Below are 25691 nucleotides of genomic sequence, written 5' to 3'. Positions count from 1 at the left end.
CTGGAAAGAAAGACTGAATTTCACTTAAGCCAAGTAAGAGCCAGTTAGTGTTTATTGCACACAGAGTACTGGTGTCCTGCTGGGTTACAAAGGGAAACGCTGACATAATTTCTTTCAAGCTAGTATGTGGTAGCACAGTGTTGAATAAATCTGAGAAAGCTTTGTCAAGTTGTTGAACCACAGACTGTATTTTAAATGAATGGATAGAGACAGTAGACGGATATATTAGGCAAAGTTGGGAACAACAGATGCCTGAGAAAGCCGAGGTGGAAGCAGATAGTTTGCCTCTGAAGGCACTGGGCTTTCTTGCCCATACGCGGCAGTGGGCTGGAGATGCTGTAATCTGAGGTTGGGTGATGGAGCCTCTTGTCAGTCAGGTCAAGGCACACTCAGATGAGGCTGTGAACATTATCTAACAACGTGAGTATTTAAAGATGGGCGGTCAGGGCTAAGGGAACCGCCAAGGAATGATGAGGCATCCGGGGACTGGCAATTTGGGGTAGTATTACCATTCCTGACAGGGCATCGGAAGGCAGCATTGTTTCTGAAATGGGGTAAGAGGAGCTGGAGCTGTGGCAAGGGGCTGCCGAGCAGGAGCTAGTTGTCTGGGGTGTAGACCCCGCTGTAATCACAGCGCTGAAGCAGGATGCTACTGGGGCAAGACTTTTGTCCTCCGTCCTCTGGTTGCCTACTGATGTCTCCCATATGGAGGCAGGAGTACAGCACTCCCACGCCCAAACACGCACGCACATGCACGTGTGCACACGCGCACAGAGGCACGAGACAGGGCTGGACAGGAAGGGGAATGGAGAACAGGCAGTACAGAGTCCAGCTGGCAAAAAAGCTTTATATCCAACATTATTTTTCACTTTAATTTGAAAGCATTTCTAGTCCTGAGAAAGAAAAACAACTTGCTGCCGTACTTTGGGGTATGAGAGTGCCTGTTGGTGAAAAATTCTAGTCTATTCATATTTACTCAAGTAGCCTAGCCCTGTCTTGTTGATTTTTTCCCCCCCTCATGAGCAGTTTAAGTAAAAGAAATGACAGTTCCGAGGGAGGAAGGGGATCAAACTCTTTCTCATTTCCGACTCTCTTCAAAAAACTCCCACAAAAACATAGCGTGTGTGCACCCCAGCCTGCCTCCCAGCAACGCTAGAGCGACCGTCAGGACCCTCTTGTTCAGCTACTGTATTGATTTGGGGAAAATCAGAAATGCCTGTACTTAGAGCTTTGGGGTAAAGTGGCAGATAATAGAGCTTGCGTAGGACTGCAAGAGAAGACTTATTAATTACTGCTGTATGCAGACCAGTTTTCAGAGAAGTTGAAAGGAAGACAGCAGGCGGATGTTGTAATTCTGGGTCTAGCTGTTGGGATGCAGGCCAGGGCTCTGCCTGTGGGCTGGGCAGCGAAGCGCAGGTCTGAGAAATCTGGGGGAAGGAGTTAGCAGCGCTCCCCTGCTGACCAGCTCTTTCGTTGCTCACAGCTGCCCTGCTGGGGAGCTGCAGTTGTCCCCGGACCCCTCGGGGTGCAAGAGAAAGTGCAGCACAGGGGTCCAGCCCAGGTGTTTGTACTGTGCCACATCAGGGTTCCGTGGCCGTGGCGCTAGATTAGGCAGCCCGCGTCCTGCACGTATTCTGGGGGTCAGGGCCCACCCTCCTCCCACCACCAGAAAACACTCATGGTTGCCATTTTTTCCCCTGTCAGAAATCAGCACATCCTGAGAAGAACCTTCTTCACTGTCTTCTTCCCCTTCCGTCTGCTGGAGGGAAAGGGATCAGACCGTACTTGTTAACATGGTGTGTTGGCTCCTGAACTGGATGGTGTCGAATCCGGAGGGGAGGGAGAGGAACTGTAGTATGGGGCTCTTCCTTTACTTAGACATGAGGCATAGGAGAAGGTGCAGGTTTTAGAAGCTGGACCTGCTTTTGGCTTGAGACGTGAGGGTAGTAAGTGAAGGTGAAGGAATTGAGGGGTGGGGTGGTAATGAGCAGCATCTATTGAAACGTTTTTAGTAATAAGTCTCTGTAACTGATGAGTTGGAAGGTCAGGACTTAGGGATGCAGCTAACAGAAGCCATCTGTATGCACATGGTAATTGAATCCAGGCGCAGGGGTGAGTTTCCTGAATGAGTACGTAAAGAAAGAATTTCATAGGACCCAGCAATGAACTCTGTGGCTCTGAGAGGACTACAGGATGTCAGAAACAGGTGACTAGACCAAAATGGGCCAAGCAGAATATAAAATGTCATACACATTTGATCACATCTGTGTAAAAACGTATGCATAAGGAGAAAAACTGGGAGACTATGCAAAAACCCAAAAACAGTTATGTTAAGATAGTGCATTTGGGGTGGTTTTTCCCCTCCAAATTTTCTTCAGTGTTTCATGGTTTTTACTAAAGAAAAAGCATAGAGGCAGATGAAATAGAAAAGGTTGGTGCCATGGTTAGCAGGCCTTGAGGCTATGAAGACAGTGGCATAGCTTTTTTTTTTTTTTTTTTTTTTTTTTTTTTTTTTATGTCAAAGGCAGCAGAGAGGTCAGGACTTTAAAACAGGAAAGTACCTTTTGGATTTGGCAGGGGTTTCATACTCACTATGTGGCAGAGCAGGAAGGGATTAGTTGAAGGAGTGACTCCATTCCCATTCTTTTCTTCCATCACTTTATCATTCACATTGTCACCAGACTTACCTTCTGAAAACAAAGATCTAATCACGTCCTCTTTTTTTTTTTTTTTTTAATTTTATTTATTTATTTATTTATGGCTGTGTTGGGTCTTCGTTTCTGTGTGAGGGCTTTCTCTAGTTGCGGCAAGTGGGGGCCACTCTTCATCGCGGTGCGCGGGCCTCTCACTATCGTGGCCTCTCCCGTTGCGGAGCACAGGCTCAGCAATTGTGGCTCACGGGCTTAGTCGCTCCGCGGCATGTGGGATCTTCCCAGACCAGGGCTCGAACCCGTGTCCCCTGCATTGGCAGGCAGATTCTCAACCACTGCGCCACCAGGGAAGCCCTAATCACGTCCTCCTGGAGTTGAAGGAAGTATATTCCTTCTAACATGGATTTATTGTCTGATTAGTGAATGTTTGCTTCTCCTCCTCTGACTAGATTGTAAGCTCCTGGGGGCAGGACCAGTTTCACTGTTCCCCCAGGACAGTGTATCTAAAACAGAATTTTCATCCTGTCCCAACTCCTTTCTTCCCTGCCCCCCTGCCTGCTTTGACTGCTGGATGGAGGCTAGATGGGGTTGTGGGGGGAGACCAGTTGTCTTGTGAAGCAGGGATGAAGGGCTGATATGGGCTTGGGGAGTGAAGAAAGCAGGGTTTAGTGAGGTTTAGGGAGCAGAGCGACGCACTGCGTGTGGAGGATGGCAGTGGTCCTCCAGAGTCTAAGACTCTGCAGTGGGTAGTGGTGCCTGCTCTCAGAGGGCGTGGAGGAGGACCAGAGGCACGCAAGGAGGCTGGCAGGAGGTGATCTGAGGTGCCCGTGGAGTGCTAAGAGGCAGGTGGAGAGACGGTCTGGAGCTTAGGGGAGTTTCGGTCAGATGACATAGATCTGTGAGTCAGTAACACATAGAGCGCTGCTCAGTGACCTCAGCACTGGGGAGGGGTTTGAGGGAGCAGGCAGTGCCAGTCTTTGCCGTTGTGACCCCATTCCCAGTGTGTAGGTTGTGATTGGTCAGACGAGCCTGTCTGTATCCTGGGGGAGGAATAGATCGAGTGAGTGGGGGAGAATTGAAGAGTTGGTGGATGGTTTATTTTATATGGAAAATATGGGAGCACGTTTCTGTGCCACAGTCTTCTGATTTTGCTGTCTCCCCACTCCACCCACTGACCCTCCCCCACCTCAGTCCTGCACAGTCTACTAGCCTAATTTTCTGGGCAACATTACTGATTAACTCACAACCTCTGTTTGGAACACAGTACCCTTCCTAACCTATCATTCAAAATTCTGCGTAATATCACGTGCTAGGCTTTGTATCCATCTTTGACAAGATGGATGATTCTGTGTCCTCAGACACATCTGCTTTCCTGCCTCCACACTTTTGCTCACACCAGGCGTCTTGGCTGCAGTGCTCTTACTTCCATCATCCGAATTTCGTTTGTCTTTCAGAGGTTGGTAAACCACAGCCTGCACGCCAAATCTGGCCCGCTGCCAGTTCTTGTAAATAAAGTTTTACTGGGAAATATCCACAGTCACTTATGCATCGTCTGTGGCTGTTTTTGCACTGCTCGGCAGGGTTGAGTAGTTGCAGCAGAAGCCCCATAGCCTGCAAAGCTTAAAATATTCACTCTAGCTCTTGAAGGAAAAAGTTTGCTTTTGTGCACGGCATCAGCAGCTTCACAATGTACTTTCTATAAATCACAATTATGGAATTCCTGGTCCTTTCCCACGAATGGGGGCAGAAGGCTAGAAAGAAATGGAAATCATAAATGTTAATATTAGATTCCAGTCATTTTGAAGATAATGTCCCATTTTCAAACACGGTTGAAACCCTGATCTTAGGTAAAGCAGTCTTAAACTAATCCATAAAGAGTTATAAGCGAAAAGGCAAGTATTTTCTACCAGTTATGGTGTGACAACAGGGAATTCACTGTCCTTTAGAAAATGGGGATGAGAATGTGAAGAATTACTGAAAGTTGCTCTAAGTATCAGTGGCCCCAGGTCCATAGTGGCCCATTATTCTTTTTCCATCCTTGATGGAAAATTGTTGGAGGAAAATATAATGGTGATGCATACTGAGTTATGTTAGTTGGGACAGTACCTTGGGAATGTAAGCTTCCAGTGGATCAGGTGCTTCCATTACATTGTTCATCCACATAAGTTCTCTAGTGGGGAAACCAGATGGTAGGGATGAAAATGCAGTCTGGAACTACAGGCAGTTAAAGCCATTTGTGTAATTCATTGATAAATAGTTACAAGGGATTGAAAAGGCTGGAAGTTTAGGAAAGACCTGGTAATATTGGCAAGAAAAAATGGGCAGACAGAGCAAATGATCATTGGATTTCTGAATGGAACTGATAATAAGGAAATAATTCTACCTGGAAGAAATTTTGGCAGCAAAATCCTTTATATGCTGCTAATGTAAACTTTTAACAAGTCATTCATCTTAACTTTATCTGTTAAATGTCCAGTGTGGAGTTAGATTAATTCTTTTTGGAAAGGAAACCTAGGTAGATGAATTATTAGAATCTGTGAAACACGTATATTTGAGACAGAATTTATTTATGTTTCCTTTTGCACATGCTGTCATATAAATAATCTTGCTAAATGGCAATTTTACAAAATCAGATTTGACCTGATTGGAGTCTAGGAATGTAGTCATCATACACCTGAGATGTATTACACAGGGGTCCTATTCACAGTTAGGAACCTGTTCCTGATTAAGGAAGGCAAAGGCTGCATATTGCAGCACAGAGCTAATGCACCCTCATCTTGGAAACACTCACTGGAGTGTTAGTTCGTACTAGAGTAGACCTTGAGTCACCAGTAGAACAGTGGGTTCAATTTCCTGCCAGGAGCTTTTAGATATGGTGTTTTTTTGGGTTTTTTTAAAGAATGAATTGTCTTAAGGAACTTAAATTTTTAAGTGACTGCAATGTACATCTCACCGTGCTGGGTACTTTATATTATTTTATCTTCATGACAGTAACCTTAGTATCATCCCCACTACGAAGATGTCAAAAGTGAAATTAAGTCCTTAAAGACCACAGTCCATGGTTAAAAATTGTTAGACCTGTAATTTGAACCTGTAAATATCATGTTCCAAAGCAGTGCTGCTTCTACATGTATCTTCTCTTTTAAAAATTATTAGGGAAAATTTTAAACATATGCTACTTACATTTGTAAGTAGATATAATAGTGTGAATGAATCCCTATATACCTCTAACCCAAATTCAGTGGTACCAACTCTTAGCTACTCTTGTTTCACCTGTACCCCTACCTACCCCATTGCATCCCTGCATATTATTCTGAAGCAAATCTCAAACCCCATGTCATTACCATCTAAATATTTCAGAAAGTATTTCTTAAAGGTAAGGACTTTAAAAAATACAACCATGATATCACTATTGCACCTAAATAATAATAATATCAATAGTTTCTTAATACTATCAAATATCTAGCCAGTGTTTATATTTCTGATAATTTCATAGTAGTCACATTTCTTTTTTTTATAGTTTGTTTGAATCAGGATCTAAATAAAATCTACATGTTATAACCAGTTCATATGTCTCCTGTCATAATTTTTTACTTTGTTTTTTAACTTTGTATTTTGAAATAATTTTAAATTTACAGAAAAATTACAAGAATAGTACCAAGAACTCCTATATATTCTTCACCCAGTTTCCATAATTAGCATTATGTTTCTTTGCTTTCTCATTCTCACTTTCTTTGAAAGTTGCAGACATGATGCCTCATTACTCCTTAGTTATTTCCATATGTATTTCCTGAAGATAAGGACAGTCTCCTACCTACCCTCAGTATGCTCATCAAACTCAGGAAAATACCATTGATATAATAACACTGTCTAATCTGTGCACTTCACTCACGTCATGCCATTGTCCCAATAATGTCTTTTATCACAAAACCAACAATGACAGCTAAAATCTTCTCTTTGCCACCTTTGCTTCCTGGTTCAGGATGTCAGTCATGTCTCTTTAGTCCACTTCATTCGGAACAGTCGCTTAGTCTTTGTTGTGTCTTTTACAACTTTGGCATTTTTGGATAGTCATGTCGTTTACTTTCTTGACTGTCTCTCAGTTTGGGTTTATCTGCTGTTTCCTCATGATTAGGTTCCAGTTACACATTTTTGTCAGGAATCCTGCAGGAAGCAATGCTGAATTCTTGGTGCATCATATTTGGTGGCTCACAATTTTGATTTGCCCTATTACAGATGAGGTTAACTTTTTTAAAGTTAACTTTTATCATTTAAGATCATGTTTACCAGGTTTTTGTGCTGTAAAGTTAACAAATTATTTTGTATGTACTAACAGGTATTTTGGGGGAGAGATTTTGAGACTCCATAAATATCCCCTTGTCATCAAACTTTTATCTGCTAGTTTTAGCGTGCTGCAAATGCTGCCAAATGGTGATTTTTCTAATTCCATCATTCCATCTACATTTATTAGTTGACTTTCTACTGTAAGTTAGAGTTTCCACTTCTCCTCCAGTGGTTTTTTCATTTATTTTATTCTTTCTGGATTTACAGATTCCTATTTTACTCAGTGGTTTACAATCCATTAATAGTATTATTTACTTGATATTTAGCTTGTCCTAGGTTGGCCTTTGGGACCGTGTCAGACTGGTTGCTGTATCCTTTTGACAAGTCCTCATTATTCTCTGAGCACTTCCTTTCCTTATGGCACAAAAGACGTTCCAGCTCATGTTGTACTTTCCGTTCCCTAGCCCTCGAATTGGCCATTTTGCCAAGGAACCCTGGTTTAAGTGAGGAGTAGTATTTAGAATGTAAAATTTGGGCTTTAGTTTTGCTGATTGCCACTGGGTAGTCATTGCTTGTAGGACCTTTCAGCGGACAGAACCAAGAAATGTGCATAAGCACATACACTCACACATTTATATCTGTTCCTGTATATATCTGTCTATATAGCTGAAAACCATGAGGTCACGCTGCTGTTGTCAACCCTAATCCAATACCACGTGGTGTTTTCTAGCCTTTCTTCTTTTTGGTATTTTTGCCTCTCCTCTCCTACAGTGAGAATCCTGGCTGCCATTCTACTCAATCTATTTTCTTATTTGCTCTGTTTACGCTCCCAGGCAAATGAGCTGTCTTCTCAGCCCTGGCGCTATTTGCCCCTGCCACGCAGGCATCTCCTCGGCCCTGGTGCTGCAGGCTTGTGCTGGGCCAGAGTCCTCTTACTCTCTTTCCTCCCCGTGGTGTAAGCCTGGAGCCACTCGCCCCCAACCTCTCCATCAGTGCAGTAACTCACATTAGCCCAGTAGTAGGATTTATTAATGCTTAGTTAAGTGCCTCTGTTGTGCTTCAAGGCTGTTTACAAAGAATGGGCAGTACAAAGGGGAGGGAAGAGAGGGGAGAGAACTAACCTTGCTGATGAGATTTAGGCCAGAATCAGAATGCGGGTTCAGTTCAGGCAGTAATCCCCAAAATGGAGCAACGTTAGTGCTCATATTCAGGAGACATTCTTCGTCTGTTCTTTTTTGGAAGGACTGGAGTATAATAGAGTCAGGAAGTAAAATTCTTTCTTGGTCTTGGGGAAGGGGAGTTCTGGAGTTCTACTTAATGGCTAAAAGGGATGTTTTGAAATCTTTTGATATCCATATACTATATCCAAAATTTGAAGTGATTTCAGAAGGATAGAAAAACTTTCAGGTCTGTACCCCTCCTCCCATTTTCTTAAAGCAGCATAATTTTAAATACTCACATATTTGTATCAAGACTTCTTTTTTGTATCTTATGTCATATAAGGAGGAGAAGTGGAAACTCTAACTTATAGTAGAAATTCATCTAATACATGTAGATGGAATGATGGAATTAGAAAAATCACCATTTGGCAGTATTTGCAGCATGCTAAAACTAGCAGATAAAAGCTAGCAGCTATTTCTTTGGTGAAAACCAGCCTTGTTTCTCAAGAAAAGGTAACTTGAGAACTTCAAAGCATAGTGAAAATGCTCTAAATCTTGGAATATCACAGGATGTGTCCCCAAAAATCTCCTGGTCAAGTAGGGTGCCATAGTTTTCTTTCTGTGCCTTTTGTCACGGTGATAGAAGAGGGTCAGAACTGAGAATAGATTGGGGATGTTGTACTATTCGGCTTAAAATTATTCGGGAAGAGGAAGTTGTTCCTCTCGGAGTCAAGATTGGATCAACATGGCGTGATGATGTATCAGATATTGTGAGGGCATCAAATACAGAGCTCCTCTAACTGCGTTGTTACTCTGTTCTGTGAAATTACTCTATGACTCCAAGGAACCATGCCTTCTAAGAAAGGTCTTCTGATAGCAAGAGCCCCATGTAGGAGTGAAGCCAGGGTTGTAATCAGATGATACATCGTTAACCAGCTTAATTAATCCAGCAGTTTTCAACATTTGAGTAATAGCAATGGTCCTTGTAAGGGATATTGTTGTTGCTAAACTATAGTCCAAAATCGAGACCTGGCATCACAAAACAACATTGGGTTCCAGTCAAGCAGAGCAATCAGTATAAATGAGCTTATTTGGAGAGTAAGTAAATTTTTTAAACTCTACGTATCTCTGTCTTTCTGTCTTCCTTCAATAAAGGAGTATCTTAGATCCAACGGCAGGATTGACTTGATGGGTAATTAAGGCATACACCAAGAATTTATATCCATTGCAAGCAGTTGAACCGAGATGTTAGGGCCAGAAAGTCTGATTATCATTCTCAGGTTGCCCATGAATGCAGAAAGTAATTGTTATAAATCCATCACTACTATGTGACACATGCTCAGGCTTGTAAGATTTGTAAAGTAATAATTACTATATCGTGTTGCCTTGGAGTAAATGGTCAGCGCACTACATGTTTTTCGCCAGTTTCTGATTCTGAGCATGCGTGTTTGCTTAATCCTAAGCATCAAGCTTCAAGAAGAATTGCTTATCCTTTGGAAGGTAATCTGTTAGAAAAGGACTATTATTAACTCTGAATATTCTCTTTCAGATGCTGTCTTTGCATTTCAGTTACGCAACCCAGTGCACAATGGCCATGCTCTATTAATGCAGGATACCCATAAGCAGCTTCTAGAGAGGGGCTACCGGCGCCCTGTCCTTCTCCTTCACCCTCTTGGTGGCTGGACAAAGGACGATGATGTTCCTCTGATGTGGCGTATGAAGCAGCATGCTGCAGTGCTGGAGGAAGGAGTCCTGAATCCTGAAACCACAGTGGTGGCCATCTTCCCATCTCCCATGATGTATGCTGGACCAACTGAGGTATTCACGGCAGCTGTGCTGAACCACTGTTACTAACACAGCAGGTGTCAACAACAGACCTGACTTTTGATTTTTCTCTCGTCTGTAGGTCTATTCTAAACACAAGGCATATGCTCGCATGGGCGAGCTTGGGAAGGTGTGACACAGGCTCTTGTCCGACCATGTTATACAGATCTGATAACACTCATCTTATCCCTTTAGCAAAGTCCAGAGTTACTCTTCCCAGCGGACAGATTTGGTCTGACTTTTGCTTCTGGTATTTCAGTGGGAAGGAAAGCATGGTATCTTTTCAAAAAAACATTCAGAAGACATTCTTCATCTGTTCTTTATTGAAGGACTGATAGGGTTAGGAAGTAAAATTGCTTCTTGTTATGGGGTGGAAGAGAGTTTTAGAGTTCTACTTAGTGGTCAAAAGGGAGGTTTTGAGATCTTTTTATAACCATATGTAAGGAAGAGGAGTTAATTAGGTTTTTGCTTCAAGATAGAGTTGGCTTTCAAAAAATATTTGTTTGAATAAATGAATAAATCAATAAATGACCTAAAAAACAGTGTGTGGGAAATTCCTAGCCAGCTTCTTGTTGAGTGTTTAAGATAAAGAATGGAATGCACGTTATTATTGCATTCTTTTTCATCCCTGCCTTGAAGGGAGATGAATTTGCTTAGATTTATCTGAGAGGCAAACCCTTTTAGAAAGAATTAAATAATTTAGTTGTATATACTCTGTGATATTTTCCTTCAAAAAAAAAGTTTAAAAGGAAATACAAGCGTGTTTGGCTATTCTTTGGGATCAAGCCTAAAATTTGGTTGTTGTTTTTTTTTAACATCTTTATTGAAGTATAATTGCTTTACATTGTTGTGTTAGTTTCTGCTGTATAACAAAGTGAATCAGCTATATGTATACATATATCCCCATATCCCCTCCCTGTTGCGTCTCCCTCCCACCCTCCCTATCCCACCCTTCTAGGTGGTCACAAAGCACCGAGCTGATCTCCCTGTGCTATGCAAGCCTAAAAATTTTTATTGGAGCTTAGTTGTGGGGCTGTGCAACTCGCTAAGAAATACTGACAGAAAACTACAATAACAACAAGTTAAGAGATTACAATGTATTTGACTCTTCTCTTGGATCCAGCCTAAATAATGCATTAGAACTTCCATATGAGGTAAACCTCCTCATATTCTTCCCTCTTTGTTGGTATAAAATGTTCATAAGAATTGGGCACCAAAAGCCCTTTTAGTTTCCCAGAGACCACCATGGTCTTTAGTTCTTACATCTCAAAGATGAACTAAATTATTTTGGAAATAAAGTAACAATTTTGTTCCAATAGTTTCTCAACTTTTTTGGTGCTGTCTTCATCATCATCATTTTAAGGGAATCATTTGGACTGAAGTTGTCCAGAATTATAGGGTGAGTGGTTTTTACTGTGGGAATGATGCAAGTGAATTTAGGGTCAGGAATGAGTTTATCAATAATCTCATTAAGAGCCAGTGAAGAAAATGAAGGAATTTATCTTCCCTATTGAGGTCATATTTTGTCCTATTTGTGTTTTTTATTCCCTATGTAAAAGGGGAAGATGTGACGTTTTATTACCTAAATAAACTAAAAACTGCTCTTGAGAAGGAGGCAATGAAGGGATAGATAAATAATAAAAGCAGCCAGATGGGACTTCCCTGGTGGTTCAGTGGTTAGGAATCCGCCTGCCAATGCAGGGGACACGGGTTCGAGCCCTGGTCTGGGAAGATCCCACATGCCGCGGAGCAACTAAGCTCATGCGCCTGAGCCTACTGAGCCTGTGCTCTAGAGCCCATGAGCCACAACTACTGAGCCCCCGTGCCGCAACTACTGAAGCCCGCACGCCTAGGGCCCGTGCTCCACAACAAGAGAAGCCACTGCAGTGAGAAGCCCGTGCACCACAACGAAGACTAGCCCCCGCTTGCCGCAACTGGAGAAAGCCTGAGCGCACCAACAAAGACCCAACGCAGCCAAAAATTAATAAATTAATTAATAAAAAAGCAAAACAAAACAGACAGCTATGGTAAGAGAGAAAGGCCTTTCTTGAGAGAGCACCACAAAGGGTCAAGCATGCTGTTTTGTCTACACTAGAAACATTTTTAAGTCTTCTGATTTCAGAGCCAGGTGTGCTTCTCAAGATTCAAAGGTGAAGGTACCTAAAGGTGCCTTTGGGGTGCTTGCATTTCGGCTAACCTCAGAGTCTCCCTCCTTGCGAGGCAAAGTTGACAGCGAGGTGAGCCGGCTGCAGCAGGCCCTTGCCCAGCCTCGGATTTGACTCCTGTTGCTACCCACAAGAGTATGGTCTGGTCAAAACAACACAGGCTGTTGTTGAAGCCTGGGCCTGTCCTTGGCCTGGTTTGTCACCAGCTGGTCTGTAATCGCAGGTTAGACTTCGCTGAGCTACGTTTAAGTGCACAGAAAAGGGTTATTTAAGGGATGCACAAGGAGGTGAGACTAAATATTCTTTAAGGTTCTGTCCCATTCTCATCACTTTCTTATTTGCCTTATTTTCTTTTAACTTCGTATAATATACGTAGGAAGAAGTGCATATCTCATAGGTTTACAATTAAGTGAATTTTTCCCATTGGAGCAGTCCTAGGACCAGCACCCAGATAGGTAAAAAGCCTGTTACCAGCACCCTGGAGGGTCTCCTTCCTGCCGTCTCCTGTCATTACCTGCTCTCCCCACAGTCGTCATCACTGCCCTCACTTCTCACATCACAGATCTCATTTGCTTGTCGGATACTTTGGGAGGCAGACTCTAAGAGTGAGAGATTAGCGTTCAGGAAACGTATCAGGGATGGCTCTTGGGATCAACACTAGTGGAAGAGAAGAGATAGGAAGGCAGCAGGATTGGGCAGGGGGAGAAGTTGAGCTGCAGTTCAGTCTTAGTGGAAGCCTCAGTTGACCCCATGTGGAATTCTGGAAAGGCCCTTCAAAGATGTTCTGAGTTGCGCAAGAAGGGCATGCCTTTGGGCGCTGCTGCTCTTTTCCACAGAGGCAGTTTCTAAGGAGGGCTGACAGCTGCTGGGTGTTGTGTTGGCAACTCCTAAAGCTGGCGGAGTAATCCTTCCTTCCTGGGGGGACCCGGGCGTTGCATCACAGCACCTAGGCCAGCCTCTCCTAGGGCTTTTCATAACCGAGATTATACAGTGTATACTCTTTGGCGTCCGGCTTCTTTCGCTTTACATTATGTTGGTGAAACTCACCCTCACTGTTGTGTGTAGTTAGTTGTAATTGGTCACTCTCAGTACTGTGGAGTGCCCCATTGTGTGACTGCACCCAGTACTGTTGATGGGCGTTAGTGCAGTTTTCAGTTGTTTGCTATTAAGAATAGTGCTGGTATGAAGATTTTAGTGCATGACTTTTTGTGGGCATTTATGTTGGTTATATACCTAGGAATTCTAGGCAATTTAGGGGTATGCCTGTGTTCACCTCTAGTAGGTGTTGCCAGTCAATTTTCCAATGTGGTTGTACCATTTTATATTCTCGTCAGCAGTGTATTTCTTCATCTAAACTTGATGACTGTTTTCATTTTAGCCATTTGGGTCCTCTAGCCCTATGTAACCAAACGTTCTGTAATACTTTTACTATTTCTTAATGAACCTCAAAATTTTTTTCATTGAAACAGTTTCACTGAAGAGGAAATGGAGAAGTAAATTATATACCATGATTGAGAATATAAGAATAGCCTATTTCTATTGAGCTCTTAACTGTATTTGCCAGGCAATGTTCCAAGTGCTTTACATGTATTAGCTAACTTCATCCTTAGAACGACACCAAGAGAATAGGTACTATTATTATTATCCTCACTTCAGAGATGAGGAAACGGAGGTAGAGGGGTTAAATAACCTGTTCAAGATCACACAGTAGTGTCGAGATAGTCTGGCTCCAGAGCCAGGTACTATAACTGCCACAGAATAATTTTTATCTTATCATATAATATTAAAATATGTGGCCGCAGATTTTTGGAAAACAGACTGGAAATCTTAAAATATCCTGTAGGAGTTCCAGAACAGTGAATTAGGATGGCCTTGGCTGACATTCATTAGAGGTGGAATCTCTAGTTCAGGGCCTTTCAAACGTATTTTTTGTTTATCAGAGTCTAGAGTTGTGGGTTGTGATCTTTGTTTAGTCTGTATTCATCCCCACAACAGCTCAGTGAGATAGGTTTTATTTCAATTTTATAGCTGAGGTTACTGAAGCTCAGAGAGACCAAGTAACATAGCTATGGTCTGTCCAAGAAAACCAGAGTTGTATAGTAGTTAAAGCAGTAAAGACAGATTTTCATTCAGGAACTATTGCAGCAGGGGAAAAGAGACCTCAGCAGAGACCCGGGCTCAGTTGAATACATGGTGGTCAAGTGGGGATTTATAGCCAAGGAGCAGAGTGGGGGTCAGTGGATGGAAAATTACTAAGAGGAAACATCAGAAACAATGGGCATGGGATGATCCTAGTTAAACAGACCTAGCAGGATCCTTGCGGAAGGCAGGACAGCCTGATCAGATATCACTTGGGGGGTGGTGGGGATGAAGAATTTGATCAGATATCGAGGATGGAGGGTTTCAAGACTGACTTAGATTTTTGCTGCAACTGGGTGGTACAGGCCCTACAAGGATGGACACTGAAGGTCGAGTCATAGAGGGCTTGGAGGAACCTGACCAGAGTTACGTCAAGGGGAGAGTCTTGGTCAGATCTTACATCCTGCAAGACACAGAGCTGGAACTGAAACTCAAGCCTTTCTGACTCCAAGGCCTGTGTGTTCTTTGCACAAAGCTCCTTGCTGCCTGGAAGCCTCAAAGGGACCTTAGCAGTTGGTGGGAGGGCAAAGAAGTTAAGGATCCCCTGAGCCTACACAGAGCTTCCAGGTTTCCTAGAAGGGTATAAAGGTGTGTTAGAGTAGTTTCTGTCTGTAGATCTCTTTGGAGTGTCAGTTACATGCTAAGAGGTGTAGCTCTTCTCAGGAACCACCGCATCTGGTGCCTGAGCAAAGGCCATTTTTAACTTCTGAACTTTTATAGAACAAAATTTAGAAATTCTGATAAACGTCTTCATATTTTAAACCATTAAATATATTAATGTTTATGAACTGGCAGGATTTAAACTGTTAGATTGAGTGGCTTTTGAAAACTATCCATTTCTTTTTCTCAAGTGCCTCACTTGTGTGTTTGACTTATTTGGCTTATTCACAGCCTCAAGTGAAGAATTTTTTTATAGTTCAAAAAAAAAAAAAAACCCAAAACACAACACTCATTTTGTAGCTTTTCCAATGACATCAGGAAAAAGTCTGCCAGTAATGCTCATGTGCCAACTAATAATAATAAAATAAAAAACAGTGACTCTTCCTTTAATCATTTTCTGTAGGTCATTTAGAAGGCATTGGTACTAGATTTGCTTCCGCAGCACAAATGCTTCTCAGACAATGAGCAGCTGTTAGTCTGTTTGGTTATCAACAGGATGTCCCTGATTTTTCAGTCTGTAAAGATTTAATGGCTTGATTCCTAAATTCCGTTTTAGGGATTGGGTAGGTGACGTGCAGGGCAGCATGTGGTGGGAGAGCTACTTTTCTAATGCTAAAAATGTGTCATATATGTACTTTTTTTTGAGGCATTAATCCACTATGTAGAAAATTGTCCCATCTCACTAAATCCTAAATCCATTTCTGTAAAGGGCAAATAATACTTTTTTTTTTTTTGGCTGCGTTGGGTTTTCGTTGCTGCTTGTGGGCTTTCTCTAGTTGCAGTGAGCAGGGGCTACTCTGTCGCGGTGTGCGGGCCTCTCGTTGTCGTGGCCTCTCGTTGTGGTGGCTTCTTTTGTTGTGGAACACGGACTCGTGGCGTGTGGGCTCAGTAGTTTCAGTACACAGGCTTAGTTGCTCCATGGCATGTGGGATCTTCCCAGACCAGGGCTCGAACCCGTGTCCCCTGCATTGGCAGGCAGATTCTTAACCACTGCGCCACCAGGGAAGTCCCCAAATAATACTTTTTAAGACATGTTACGTGAAAGTGCTGAAAGTAAGATGTATCTTGGAATGTGGATGTGTACAAATAATAAATTCTGTCTTGGGCTTAAGGCATTTGAGTGGAAATTACCAGCTGAATTTTGGAGAAAATGCATTGTTAGAAGCTGGGATTTTTCTTTGTCATGAAAGTTATCTGTGCACTTGGTAAATGACTCCTTAATAGCAACTGATTGTGTTTAAGTGAGCAGATGCCCTTAAACAGCTACAGTAGGAACGTATTGCCACATGATGCCAGTATATTTAATTAGTTCCTGCTTTACACCAGTATTTGGAGTAGTAACTAGGATGTCTGTTAGGGTATAAACCCTGTTCTTCCCCTTAAACACTTCCAAGAGCTTTAACAACCTAAAGGGACACTCTTAGGGTCTGAGCCTGATTATAGGAGCCATAAACTCCCAAGTTTTAATTGTAACCTTTGACTCCCTTTGAGGTCTTTGATAATTTTGTCTTCTGCTCATTTATTTTATTGATGTATCTGGAATAGCATAACACAGATTCACAGTCTCTTATCCAAAATACTTGGGGTCATGTATTACTACTTAATTCTCCTGATGGTTCTGAGACATAAAACACATTAATATTACTGTAGCAGAGTGAATGACTTTCCACATTAATTGGGATCAGCAAAGGCCATAGATAACTTCATGTCAGTTTTGATCAGGTTCTGCTAAGTTAGTTAAAAAACTGGGTTTTTGGATTTCAGATGGATGTGTTAAGTAGTCTTCTTATGGTAACCACTTGGTAGTATGTACCTATATCAAATCATCATGTTGTATACTTTACACTTACATAATGTTGTATGTCAATTATATCTCAACAAAGCTGGAAAAAAATTGAACTTCAGGTTTTCTGGTAAGCAGTTGTGGATCTTTATCACAAAAACATTTAGAGTCTGTTGATTATTTAAAAAATAATTTGGGGATTCCTATAGTCTGTTTTATATACTTTTAGCTTATATGTGTCTTAAGAACTGAAATTACTAAATTAATTCAGAAACATTAGATTTTACAGGTGTTTTAGGATGCTTTTCCTGGGGGAGTGGGAAACCCTGTTTTTCTCCTGACTTTTCTGTAGATTTCTAACTCAGAATCTCTTTGTGCCTGTTTCTTACTCAAGCAGCATCAAGTTCAGATATTGTGTTTTAGTTTGGCTTTTCACTTTTTTTCTGCAATTGTAATCTATGCTGTTTCTTCCTTAAATGAGTACTAATTTGTGTTTCCTCTCCTGCTCTGATGTCCTGTGTTGTAGGGCGTGACACAGTGTAAGTAGCTCAATAAGAGTAGGTATGCATGGACTTTGGGGTCGGAAAGACCCAGTTCAAATATTCCGTCTCTTCGCTGTTCGTTTTGCAGCTTTGAATGTGTTATTGAAAGTTTTCTTATTTGTGAAACAGAAATATTATCTTACTGATTTGCTCTAAACATTAAATGAGGTATTTATAAAACACTTTGTTTTCATATTAGGAAGAATTCAATAACTGGTACCTATTTTTTTCTTCTCTCACCCCTGTAAAGGATATCAGGAAATGTTTTCCAATGACATACCACCATGGTTGCCTTCCTTTGCTTCCTTAATAATCAGTGAGGGGGCGGAGAGACAGAAGATTATCAAGGACTTTTGGCTTTTTTTTTTAATTTATTTTGTTTATTTTTGGCTGCACTGGGTCTTCGTTGCTTCGCACGGGCTTTCTCTAGTTACGACGAGCGAGGGCTACTCTTCGTTGCAGTGCACAGGCTTCTCATTGCGGTGGCTTCTCTTGTTGCAGAGCATGGGCTCTAGGCACATGGGCTTCAGTAGTTGTGACTCGATGGCTCTAGAGCGCAGGCTCAGTAGTTGTGGCGCACGGGCTTAGTTGCTCTGGGGCGTATGGGATCTTCCCTGACCAAGGCTCGAACACGTGTCCCCTGCGTTGGCAGGCGGACTCTCAATCACTGCACCACCAGGGAAGCCCCTTGGCTTTTATCAAAAGCAAATTTTGTGGTCCCTGGGCTTGGGAGGCAGGAAGAGGGAGGAGGATACTGGATTTGCTGTCTATCCCATGACCCCCTTCACACCTGCTGGGGGCCTGGGCTCAGCCAGGGCAAGGTAATTTACAAGAATAAAATTAGTTTGGTTGCTGATGGTTCTGAACAAATACTTCTCTTACACTTGAATTGTGTTATTTTGAATCCTGAGACAGCTGAGGTTTATCCTTGAAGATAAAGGAAATCTTTGGGAAAGTCTGTATTTTGTGAGGAATCAGGCCTCAGATTCCTGATGTGCAGACTGAAGGATTTGGATTCCACAATCTAAATTCCCTTTCTACTCTTAAAATTGTCTGATGGGAGTAATTATAAGGTGTGTCTAATTCTGTCCTACAAGCTGGAGAATGGAATGTCTAAGTAGGTTTCATAATTTTTGCATTGCAAATCAGAAATGTGACTCTTATGACGACTGAATACTGTTCAGTGCCTGTACAGAGTGATGGAAATTCTAGAAGCATTTAGAATACTTAGTTGTACAAAGATTGAAAGTCATAAGTACCCAGAATCTACATGATGGGAAGGATGAACCTTGTCTTTCATTTGCCTCTCTCGATTTTCCCAGTCAACTTGAAGAGTTTAAAATGGTTCCTACCATTGAAAAATCAAGAGGCAGACCATTAAGATTTGGGAATTTCAAGAAAATAGGTTAATACTAAAGTGATGTGATAATGTACAACCAGGTATTTTAATGTGAAATTCATGAGATGAATGAAGATATAGATTTTTTTACCCAACAAAAATAGATAATTGATTTGACTTTCTAAAGAATTTTCATACATTAAAACAAGTACATTTTTGACGATTTAGAAAAAACAGATTTGCACATTTACAAAAAAAAAAAAAAAGTCCCTGTGCCTGAAGTTCTTTCATAAACCAGTTGAGTGTATGAGTTTGGCTTTATGGAATGTTGACTTTAATAAAATTCATTACACATGAAGAAAATTTTGATGTGAAATGTATAAAGAAATAGGTTATTTAAATGGGGACTTAAATAACTGTTCTATTTATTATCTTCAGTATTTTTAATTAAACAAAATTGAAAACATTATATACTTAACCTGCCAGGCTTCTAGGACAGTGGAATTTCTCCATTGTGGGGTAGGAAGAAGATAGTGTAGTACTAGTGGTGTTATATGTAAGTGGTATAGTCCAGTTTTATAATTTTATAATGTAATATTTTAAATTTGAAAAGTAATTTGTTTATTTTTCTCTCAGAAACTACTGAAAATAAAATTTACCAAAATCTTGGCTAGGTTTGGTAGTAGAGAGGTAAATGATAGGTACTATTTTCTAATGGAGTCAGGGAGCAAATGAGACTTTTATGTTTATAAAAAGGGGTGTGAATTAAAAATGGGGAAGAGACACTCTCCAAGGTAATATGCCATATTGGGATGATTCAGGAACAATTCTAATTCTAAAGGATTTATATTATAAATATTATGTGTATGGAGATGGGTAATTTAGGTTTCTGTATATCAATGACTTTTGGTTTGTTAGTTGCACAATATCTTAATCTATGATGGCTGGCAGGGAGAAGCCATTATAGGATTTGCATAGATCAATCTCATTTTTTTGAGAGTTGATTATAATTTGAATCATGAACTACTCCCCTATTAGCACTACTGGGTAGCAGAACTTAATTCTTACTTGTATTACATTGTGGAAGTTAAGTAAAGAGTCAAGTAAACATTAGCTGCAAAAATGTATTTGGGGAGGAAATTCTGGAACAAATATCAGTTTATTTCAATGACTTATTCTGAGTAGTCATTATTCTGGCATCCATTTTATTTTATTTTACTATAGTTGATTTATAATATTGTGTTAATTTCAAGTGTTCAGCTTCAGATTCTTTTCCATTATATGTTATTACAAGATATTGAATGTAGTTCCCTGTGCTATGCTGTAAATCCTTGTTGTTTATTTTATACATCGTCATGTGTATCTATTAATCCCATACAGTACTCCTAATTTATCCCTCCCCCTCCCTTTTTCCCTTTGGTAACCATACGTTTATTTTCTGTGTCTGTGAGTCTGTTTCTGTTTTGTAAATAAGTTTATTTGTATCATTTTTTTAGATTCCACATATAAGTGATAATATAATATTTGTCTTTCTCTGACTTCACTTAGTATGATAATCTCTAAGTCCATCCATGTTGCTACAAATGGCAATATTTCGTTTTTTTGTCACTGAGTAATATTCCATTGTATAAGTACACCTCTTGAGCTGAGAAGGCAGAGATTGGATTTTAGGGCTGCTGGAGCAGCTGAGACTTGCAGTACAGAGCTAAGGCAGCAGAAGACTGTGAGGGTGTTCCCCATGGTTCCTTGGATTGCATTTGTGCAGGGCAAGACTCTGAGGCCTGGTAGAGAATGGCTGCAATAAGTTTGAGAGTGGATTGAAGATACCAGAGGTTATTCATTGTTGGAAGATGACATTCCAGCTCAGCTAGAGTGGAGAAACCTTGCTAACACCCCTGGCATTCAACTAAGACATCAGAAACACATGCTTTAGGAACAAAGACCACACCCTAGAGAAACAGTGTATCAGTTTGGGTACAGTTAGGAGGTGGGAAATCACACAGAGTTGGACAGGGGAAGTTTAAAGAATTGTTAAGCTTTAATAGAGAAGTAACTATAAAAATGCAGAGTGAACTCTAAAGGGTATCCTGGGGCTGAGGGAGATTACCAAAGGAAAGATAGATACACTTGGAAAAGGGATCCTCTTCCCAAAGCTGGGCTTCAGATCTCATTGGAAAAGGTATGGTTTCATCCCACTGGATGGTGAAGTTCAGTGGATTGCCTGGACCGCACTGGTTCACAGATGCCACATAGCAGGGAACAACCCTCTGTTTCACAAGCTAGCTGGGGCTAATAGACTGGGGCTCAGTGGGGGTCAGGGCGTTGGGAGCTGGCTTGCTGCCAGATTGGTGCACAGTGTGATACCCATGTCGGAATTAATGCAGGAAACAACCCTCTGAGGCACAGATGAGCACAGGGTGGTGAGTGAGTGAGCAGAGGGAGTCAGGGAGCTGCTGGTGGGAGGCTTGGAGTGCCCTGGCGTTTGCATTAGGAGGGCTGCAGCAAGGCGGTCACTGGCCTCAGGCTAGGGCTTTGAGGTTGTTGAAGGATGGTGCACTTTGAGTTTGCTGCTGGACCAGACTATCCCCACCAACTATCCCCATACTCAGGTACCACTACACACCCTTCCTTCTACAATGTCCCTCTACTGATAAAACTTAACATTTTGCTCACTGGGAAGGGGAAATGCTTAGTTTTCAATCCGTTATCTCAGAGCAAATACTGAGGGTGAATTTGGAGTTGAAAGGCAGTGGGTTGATAATTGGCCCAAAAAGCTAGACTGGACCTGCCCAACAAGGTTTAAAACTGAGCCTCAAAAAGATAAGGAGAGGTGCCAGTAAATTACCTGCCTGCTAGAATCAGGCTCTTAACATTCTAAAGGAAAAAAGCACCATTCAGACTCCTTAAAACAAGTCATTCAGGCGTCCAGCATACAGCAACAAATTATTGGAAATAAGCAAGAAAGTGTGATTTATAATCCAGAATAAAAACTGTCACTAGAGACATACCTTGAGGTGATGCTGATGGTGGAATTAGCAAATAAGAACATTGAAGCTTCTTAAAGAAAAATGTAGTCTTATGGATGGGGAATCTCAGAAAAGTGGACACTATAAAAAAATTAAATGGAAATTCAAGGACTATAAAAGTATAGTATCTGAAATGGAAACATTTATTGGATGAACTTAAAAGCAGACTAGAGTTGGCAGAAGAAAAAGGTCAGTGGGTTTTTGAAAATTCAATAGAAATTATTTGAAAAAAAGAAAATAAATGGGAGAAAATGAGCAGAGCCTCAGCAACTTGTGGACAACGTCAAGCCATCTAACATGTGTATAATGGGAGTTCTGAAAAAAGAGAGAGAATGTGGCAGAAAAAGTTTTTTAAAAAAATAGTGGTTGAACGTTTTCCAAAATTGGTGAAAAACATCAGCCTACAAATTCAAGAAGCCCAGTAAATATAAGAAAGGATAAATCCAAAGAAAACCACAATTAGGCACATAGTAGTCAATCTGCTGAAAATTTATGATAAAGAGAGGAACCTTAAAAGTAGAGGGATGGGGAGGGTGAGAGGAAGAGGGGACAATAGGGAAATAATAGGAATGATGGCTGACTTCTCAAGAGCATTATCAACTAGAAGCAATGGAGTAACATTTTTAAGCGAGAAAAAAAGTAAAAACAAGTCTGTAATCTAGAATTCTGTATTCAAGCAAAAATAACGGTGAAGTAAAGACATTTCAGATAAATGAAAGTTGAGAATTTTATTAGGGAGGAAAAGTTTTTCAGAACCCTCCAGCAGACTTCCCAAGAGATTCTGTTGTTTGCTTAGATGCCCATGCTGCAGGGCTGTATGTCAAGGAAGGCTGAGAAAGCAAGGACCCGACATTTTCATCATTTAAGGTGCCGTTTCTGTCATCAGGGAATAGGGAGATCAGGGCAAAGAGAAATCAGTTGTTGTGGAGGCAACTAGCAGTGTTTGCCACCTGTGAATTAAGTTACTTTTATAGTCAGAAAAAAAATGACAAAGCTATTTGTTATTTGCTACATAGATGCAAGTAAAGCCAAAAATAAGTCATTTGTTGTTCAGTTGGCCATTTACAGATTCTTAGAGGGGTTTATAGAAAACTTTTAGGTATCATCTTATGTTCCTTCTTCACTATGCATTGTTTCCCGATAATGATGCTAGCCACTGGGCATGAAAAGATAAATAATACATCTTGACCTCGGTCTGCTGGGTAGATAGATAACTCTTACTGATTTTTAGCAGCCGTCTTCTGGGCAGTATGTCATCTTTAGAGAGTGAATGAATTTTCTTTAGAGGTTAGGAAGCAATTAATTCAACTGTGATTGTCAGGAAATACTTGACAGAATAATACTAACAGCAGCAATATTTGTGACTGTCGTTTATTGAGGGCCAGGTGGTGTCCTCAATATTTTCAAAACTCCCAGAAATCTTACGCATTAAGTATTATCATTCTCATTTTTATAAACTGGGAAACTGAGGCTTATATAAGGAAATTGCCTAAGGGCATTCCATCACTAAGGGGCAAAGCTAGTATTCAAATCTAGGACAACCTGACTCTAAATAAAGCCTATATTCTTAACCAGATACTGATGGCTGTGGGCTGACTTGCATTCTCTGGATTAAAACTTATTACCTGTTCAGTAGGTTGTAAGTTGACTCACACTTAGGCATTCTTGGAAGAGTTACGAGTGATTTGCCTATTCATGGCTGTTAAAATTTAAAAAGTATTCTCATAAGGGAACCATTCACTAAAATATATATTGAAATCATTCAGGTTACCTGCCGGAGAATGCTGACTCCATGTTTGTTGTGTTTACATTTAATTTACTCATATAACTTCTAAAAGAAGTCAGAGAAGCAGTTTAAATTTCTGGCAATTTTACAAGACAGAATTAGCACTGGCCCCTGTCACCAATATGCTTTTGAAAAATATTCCTATTGACCATTTGGCACTTGAATGATTTAAGCATCCAGACATAAATATTTAATGAGAAAAGTAAGTTCACCTAAATTCAGAAAACTTAGACTGCCCTTTTAATTTAACTCTGTAAGCAGTAGCTATTTTTCATGAGGCAGAAAAGATTTTCCATTTAAGTGGAGTTGCAGAGTCGTTAACTGATGATTTGATTCTGACTGACCCCTTGATAAAAATTCTGAGTGTGAACTAGCAAAGGTCTTCTGTGGGTCTACTATGAAGGGGCAGAGGGGAATGAGCTGAATCTGGGATGGGTGGGCGTATGTGGGGAACAAAGCACTGTGCTTTGCCATCTTGTTCATACAGAACTATTGCAGCTCAGTGCAAGCAGAAGTAATACTGTGGTAGGAAAAGAAGTAGTTTATTATAGGGCCTTAGGGTCCTTTCTGTTTAGTTGGCTTATGGGGAAAGCAAGCTAGGATAGTGCTCTGGAGGCTTTTTAATGGTCTGTGTTTGGAAGTGGCACACATCACTTTGGCTCTCATTCCTTTCGCCAGAACTCAGCCATATGGCCACACTGCAAGGGAGACTGAGAATTGTATTAAACTGTGTGTTCAGGAAGAAGGATGGTACAAGGTACATAGAAACACAGGTATATGGAAAACTAAGCAAGTGGAAAAAAATCAAGACAATTATTAACTCTAGGAAAAATAAACAGCTGCACAAGGAGAGGAATAAAATAAAGATGATAACAGCTAACATTTATTGTGTACTTACTCGATACCAGGTACTATTCTAAGTCCTCACATATTTCATGTGTTAATTTTCTTAAAAATAAATGTGATAAATACTATTGTAATTCCCATTTTACAGATGAATGTTTGTTTCACCGAAGTATTGATATCACTGTATTTCTTGGGTAAATTGGATAGGGAATGAGGATAGTGGAGTAAGAGCCAAATATCTTCTTCTTCTCTTTTTAAAAAAAATTTATTTGTTTATTTTTGGCTACGTTGGGTCTTCATTGCTGCCCGCGGGCTTTCTCTAGTTGCGGCAAGCAGGGGCTACTCTTCATTGCGGTGCATGTGCTTCTCATTGCAGTGGCTTCTCTTGTTGCGGAGCACGGGCTCTAGGTACGCCGGCCTCAGTAATTGTGGCACACGGGCTCAGTAATTGTGGCTTGTGGGCTCTAGAGCACAGGCCTCAGTAGTTGTGACTCACGGGCTTAATTGCTCCGCGGCATGTGGGATCTTCCCAGACCAGGGCTCGAACCCATGTCCCCTGCATTGGCAGGCGGATTCTTAACCACTGCGCCACTAGGGAAGTCCCATATCTTCTTTTATAGTGGGAAATATAAGTAATGTGGAAATAATGGCTGTGTTACAGTTGATCCTTGAACAACACAAATTTGAACTCTGCAGTCCACTGATACGCAGGGTTTTTAAAGTAAATACCTACGGTACTACATAGTTTGTGCTTGATTGAATCCATGGATGCAGAACCTTGAGTGCAGAGGGCTGACTGTGAGACTTGAGCATCCACAGATATCGGGGATGACAGTATATAATATCTAAAATTAAACCGTCAAGATGCAGCAGTGTACACATGCTGCTTAGAAATATAGAGGTAAGGACTTCTCTGGTGGTCCAGTGGTTAAGACTCTGCGCTCTCAATGCAGGGGGCCTGGGTTCAATCCCTGGTCAGGGAACTAGAGCCTGCATGCCCCAACTGAAGATCCCGCGTGCCGCAGCTAAGACCCGGTGCACCTAAATAACTAACTAACTAACTAACTAACTAAATAAATAAATAAAAGAAAAACAGAGGTAAACATCAGTAGAAACAACTAAAAAAGTTGAAACTCCTCAGGGTGACCAATTCAAGTGTAGGGTATGGGATTGCCCCTGTGCTCTTGCACTTTCTGAACTATGTTGATAAAAATAAAGTACTGGGTATAAGAGAAACTATCAAGAGAGAGAAAATGAAAGTGATGTGTAGTGGTCATCATTTATACCTCTTTTCACACAGAACCGAGATGGTTTTGTAACTCACTAAATAATGCAGCCATACACTGAAAGGGAGCTAAGACCAAGTTTGCAGACCCGGGTTTGTCCTACACTCTATTGGCCGAGTCACTTAACCTTTGAGGGTTTACTTCCTTCGAGTTTTAATGAGAATGATGGTCTCTTAGTTACTTTAACTTCTAAAGTTCTA

General features: G+C 41.1%; 1 protein-coding gene across 4 annotated transcripts in view; it reads left to right on the top strand.

Annotated features, from left to right (window-relative positions):
• The window catches only part of PAPSS1 (3'-phosphoadenosine 5'-phosphosulfate synthase 1), a 103084-nt gene that overhangs the window by 59930 nt on the left and 17463 nt on the right, over positions 1 to 25691 (top strand). For all 4 annotated transcript variants that reach the window (XM_082389090.1, XM_082389091.1, XM_082389088.1 and 1 more), the window contains one exon: positions 9645 to 9913. In XM_082389090.1, the coding sequence (XP_082245216.1) occupies positions 9645 to 9913 (269 nt within the window). The remainder of the gene's footprint in view (positions 1 to 9644; positions 9914 to 25691) is intronic.

Source organism: Balaenoptera borealis, assembly GCF_965194805.1.
Source record: "Balaenoptera borealis genome assembly, chromosome: 4".
In the NCBI taxonomy this organism is placed as follows: Eukaryota; Metazoa; Chordata; class Mammalia; order Artiodactyla; family Balaenopteridae; genus Balaenoptera; species Balaenoptera borealis.
Note: the sequence above shows the minus strand (reverse complement) of the source record. Positions and strands in the feature narration are given on the sequence as shown.